Genomic DNA, 5,235 nt, shown 5'->3' with positions numbered 1-5,235 from the left:
AGCGGTGGGTGGGGGGGCTGAGTGGGGCAGGGGGCCGGGACCCCCCCACCGCTCTCCCCTGCAGGGGCAGGAGGCAGAAGCTTGGTCCTGCGGCAGCCAAGCTTCCCCTTCCCCCACTTCTTCCCCCAGCTTGGTGCATTCTGGCCCCTCCACCCCTCCTCCTCTCACCGGGCAGGCAGCGTGCCACTCAAAATCGGCTCGCGTGCCATAGGTTGCCAACCCTTGTTATAGATCATGTTGGGATCTGGGGGTGGTGGTGCAGTAAGTTATTTTGTAAACACACCTAAAAATTCCAAGGCCAACATTAGCTACCACCCAAACTCATTTTTAGCATTGACCTGTGCCAGGGTGTTAACCAGTCTCCAAGGTGAAGGACCTGTGGAAGCCACTTCCCCTTTAGTGGTATTCTAGGGAACAAAAACAAGACTCCCTTGCCTGCTGCGTGATGGTTTTGTCTGCAGTGAATCGGCCCTTCGTCATGTACTGCAAGTTCTTCTTCAAGTGATCCACAGCCTGGTGCTTCCGATATTCCTCTGGGACAGGGCAGAGAGCAACAAAACATCTCTGTAAGCGTGTATTGTATAACAACTAGATGAAGAGTACAGAGAGCCGGGTGGGGGTATCCCAACTAGGCCGGGGTATGACACTATTGCTGGAGTGTGTGTCCCGGTGCATCAAAACTTTGTTTTAGGAGTCATGGGGACCGGCTATCCAGCAGGAGAAGTGCAAGGTAATGGTGATATGATTGTGATCAGGGCCCATGTGGTGCAGCCAGGCACAAAGAGGTTCCTATGCAGCCCTGGTCACAAGCAGGCTGGGCTAGGAGATAGGGTTACCTGCATGCAACTGGCTGCTCCACCCACAAAGCTGGCAGCCCCGAGAGAGCTGTCCTCCTACCCAAGATGGACTAGGATGATAGCGCTCCCCCCCTTCTCCGCAAGGCCCTGGGGGCGGGGTGTTTTCAGAACAGTTGGTTCCCCTCGAGTGAGCCCCAGGTTTCTGTGCGCAGCCCCCTCCCACAGCAAAGCAGCATGGGGGAGTGGCGGCGGGGAGGGTCTCAGTCACCTATCGCCGACTTGGTGACTTTGCCCTTGACTGTGGTCTTGTCCCTGCCAGGACCCCGAGCCGCCTTCTTCCTCTTCAGGGGTTTGCGCGGCCGCTGCTGGGGGCTGCTGAGCCCGGGCTGGTGTCCTGGGGGGAGGGGAGAGGAAGTTAATGGGACCGCGCAGGGGAAGGATCTGAGCCCCGCTCAGGCCTCTCCTCCCCCGGCCCCGCCCGCCCGCTTACCCGCCGCCGTCTCCAGCAGCTCCAGCCCCTTTCTCAGCAGCGAAGCCGACATTCTCCCCGCTCGACCCACGTGGAGCCGGCTTCCGCCTCCTCCTTCAGCCCTGCCACACTTCCGGTCCTCCGCCGGTAGCCCTGCCACACTTCCGGTACATACACTCGGGAAAGTCACCGGGTCTCCCCGTCCCGCACATGCGCAGAGGGCGCTCTGGGGTCTCTCGTGGCTGATGGGGGAGCTCTCACGGTGGTTCTGTGGAGGCAGAGAGCGCGGAGCAGCGACTGCCCCACACCCCCCAGCAGCGTGAGGGGAAACCCCGCTCCCCCCACCGAGATGCCATCCTGGGTTCTTCCCCCACAGCTGCCAGCTTGGGGGGGAGCAGCCTGCTGCACGCAGGTGACCCTGCCCCCTCCCTCTGCCTGCCCGGGACCGGGCTCCCTGGGAACCTCTGCGCCTGGCTGCCTCTTGTGCGCCCCGAGCTGAGTCATAGCAGCCTTACCTGGCGCTTCTCCTGCGGGCCTGCTGCAGAGCTCTGTCTGTCTCACTCACCTGCAGAAGTTGGGCCAATAAAAGATATTCCCTCACCCACCTTGTCTCTCTAGTGCCCCCCCCGTCTCGTACTGGGATTGCAAACTCTTCAGGGCAGGGGCTGTTTCTTATTTCTTCGTATATAGCCAACACAATGGGGTTAGGGGCCTGTAGGTGCTGCCCAGGGCTGGCTCAAGGTTTTTTGCCGCCCCAAGCAAAACATTTTTTGGCTGCCCCCCACCCCAGCCCTGGGCTCTCACCCCCCCCGTGCCCTCCCCCACCCCCTGCCACCCCAGTCCTGGGCTCTCTCTTCCCCACCCGCACCCTGGCTCTAGGTTTTTGCTGCCCGAAGCAAAAAAAAAAATAATGGCCGGAATGCCGCCCCAAGCAAGTGCTTGGTTTGCTGGTGCCTAGAGCCGGCCCTGGTGCTGCCATGGGGGAAATAATAAGTATAATGAAAATAATACCCTGGTATCATGATTTTCCAGACCAAGCCCCAAAACAACTGGGTCAAATCCCAGTCTGACTCCTGAGGCACAGAATTTAATCTTGCCAAAAATTATATTTATTATTCATTAGTATTTTACTTATTTATATAACACCCCCGACAGAGACGATGTTATTGTCTTCTAAATTTAGTCATCATTTTAATAGGTGGTCACAAAATTATTTGATTTTTAGCCAGTGCTGGTAGCAACAAGATGCCATGAGAGAAGAAGGGGAGGGGTTTATGCTCCCTTGACAAGTATGCTCTTAAGGCCCTACGGGGGGAAAAAGATATACCAGAAGTTTGCTTCCATTATTTTTCATGGCAAAAATATTTTACCAACAAAAGTGCTAGTGTAGACAAAGCCTTAGTGAGCAATGCAAAGCACTTCCACTTTTCTTCTCTTAACCACCAGGGGCTGAGAGCATTGTTCCCACTGTTATGGGCTTGTGTAATGAGCATTCAGGAGTCAGCCTGGCTGAAAAGAAGGCAAAGCCCTTTCATTATACTTCTAGAACTTTTTAGTACATAATGGGCATGCTGAGAGGCTTCCCATTAGCACAGTCAGCCCCATGTGAGATCTATCTTTACATCCCCCTAAAACAACATGGAAGTAAGCTATCAGCATGGTCAATAGATGTAACATTTTCCAAAGTCCTGTCATTAATTCATTATAGTGTATTTCAGTCTTGTTAGTAACTGGGAGATTTTCTCCAGGCATGACTGTTAAAGTTCCTCTTGACTATGTTCTGACTTCCCTTCATAGGTGCCTGGACTTGTCAGCCTTAGCAATGCTGGTGTCTGTAATGATTCTACAATGGTTCCTGTCATGCTTCTGCAGTCACTGACACAGATTTTCTCCTGACCTTTTCTGTTCCTTGAGGAATCAAGTTTTTGTCTATTTTCCCAAATGCCAAGCAATATAATTTTTTCAGCAGTTCCCTTTAAAGTGTATTGATCATCTGTACATTTTAAATTCATTTTGCTAGTTTATCATCCCCTTAGGTCACTGTTCATTCATAGGGTACATCTGCACTGCAATAAAAGGTCTGCAGCACAGGTGCAGCTGGCCAAGATCAGCTGACTTGGGCTCGCAGGGTTTGGACTGATGAGCTAAAAATTGCATTGTAGGCATTTAGGCTTGGGCTGGAGCCCAGGCTCTGAAGCCCTGTTAAGAAGTTGAGTGTCAGAACCTGGGCTCCAGCCCAAGCCCCGAATGTCTGCACTGCAATTTTTAGCCCTGCAGCCCAAACCCCATGAGCCCAAGTCAACTGACCCTGACGCTAAGACTCAGTGCTGCTGTTTGTTATTGCAGTGTGGATGTACCCATAGATTCAAAGATTTTAAGACCACAAGGGACCTTTAGATCATCTAGATTGATCACAGGCCATAGAATTTCACCCAGTTACCCCTGTATTGAACCCAGTAATTTGCGTTTGACTAAAACGTATCTTCCAGAAAGGAATCCAGTCTTGATCTGAGGACATCAAGAGATGGAGACTCCACCACTGCCTTGGGAGTATGTTCCGATGATTACTCGCCCTCACTGACAAAAATGTGTGCCTTAGTTCTCTGTGGAGTGTGTATTGGAACTGTTATTTTGTTTGATTCGAATCAGCAGTTAAGCCACCTTTGCTCAGTTTAGGTCCTACATAGCTTCTGTTGGACCAGTAGTTTACTTTTTAAAGTTTGGTGTTAGGGCTCTTTGTCTTGGTATTTGCAAAAATTGCTCAGTATTTAATTATGGTCTTTATGTTCCCCAGCTCATATTAAAATTTCATCCAGTATAATTCAGCACTTTGTCAACCCTTCAAAAATCTGTGCAATTGCTTTTTGAAATGCTTCTGGGGTGGAATGAAAACAGAATGGTACTCATTAAAATGTACAACTTCCAAATAAGTCACTAGCTTATAGCTTGACTCATCTAACTTTACTGCAAAAAATGCATGTCCTGCATCTCATACTGAGACTGTCTTTTCTCCTGAGAGGTTTGCTCTCCATCCGCAGCTTTCATCAGCTAATATTCACATTTTATGGTTTGATTTAAATCAAATAACAAAACGCACATCCATATTTTATTTGGCTTTTTCAATTGCAAGGTTGGAATTGTCCCACCCTATAGGTTGATCTAACTTTCAAATAACTCACAGCTTTTCCATATTATCAGGTTAATTTTCTGCTTCACTTCTTAGGGCAAATGGAAAGTTTCCTTCCTGGATGGATTGCTGAAGTTTCAGATTTGTCTATCTTAATGTGGTACGCTCCATCCAGTTAATATAGGTCTTGGAAGGCATTTGAGAATTTTCCTATTAGGCTGCCTGTTCCCTCTATGTGATTCTTTTCCATTTACAGTAAGCATCTTTTTAGTAACTTTCAGCCTACACAGGTTTTTAATCTTATAGCAGGGGGTCAGTGTTGCTAACTCCCATAATTTTATAGCAGGTCTCATGATATTTTGGTGTTTTTCTGAAAGCCCCAGCTCCTGGCGATAGGTGATTACATGAGAATCTCAGCTTTCATTCTGTAAAAAAAGTCCGTTTCTAGCCCTCATGGTTGTGGAGAAAAGCAGATGTGGCCCAAGTGAAAAAACAAAGACAAATGAAAAGACCCTGCAATTTATTATTTTTTTTAAATTAATTGTTTAAAGCCAATCGTATGATGTTTTGAAGGCCTGACTCATGAATTTTGAATACGTGGGGTTGGCAGTACTGGTGGGTATATCTACATTTGTTCTTCGGAAAGTGAGAGCTATGGATGTTTAAATCAATATGTAATAGTTACTTACCCTTGCACTGGTACATTATGTGCAGAATATGAAATATGCTTTGCTTTAAATAGAAGCATCATTTCATTAATTACAATATTACGCTGTTCCATTGGAATAACACCACTTTATGAGCCTACAGCCAACTCTGCCCTTATTAATATTTAGGTGTAT

At 48.6% G+C, this 5,235-nt stretch overlaps 1 protein-coding gene across 1 annotated transcript in view; it reads right to left on the bottom strand.

Moving 5' to 3' along the window:
- The window catches only part of RPS19BP1 (ribosomal protein S19 binding protein 1), a 5,606-nt gene extending 4,238 nt beyond the window's left edge, over positions 1-1,368 (bottom strand). The window contains exons 1-3 of the mRNA XM_026657575.1: positions 1,288-1,368; positions 1,066-1,191; positions 436-533 (exon numbers count right to left, since the gene is read on the bottom strand). Of these exons, the coding sequence (XP_026513360.1) occupies positions 436-533; positions 1,066-1,191; positions 1,288-1,339 (276 nt within the window). The 5' untranslated portion in view covers positions 1,340-1,368. The remainder of the gene's footprint in view (positions 1-435; positions 534-1,065; positions 1,192-1,287) is intronic.
- Positions 1,369-5,235: the final 3,867 nt, after the last annotated feature.

Source organism: Terrapene carolina, unplaced genomic scaffold (assembly GCF_002925995.2).
Source record: "Terrapene carolina triunguis isolate 2854851 unplaced genomic scaffold, T_m_triunguis-2.0 Scaffold247, whole genome shotgun sequence".
Taxonomy (NCBI): Eukaryota; Metazoa; Chordata; order Testudines; family Emydidae; genus Terrapene; species Terrapene triunguis.
The sequence above is the reverse complement of the archived record's forward strand: the minus strand, read 5'-3'. Positions and strand labels throughout refer to the sequence as shown.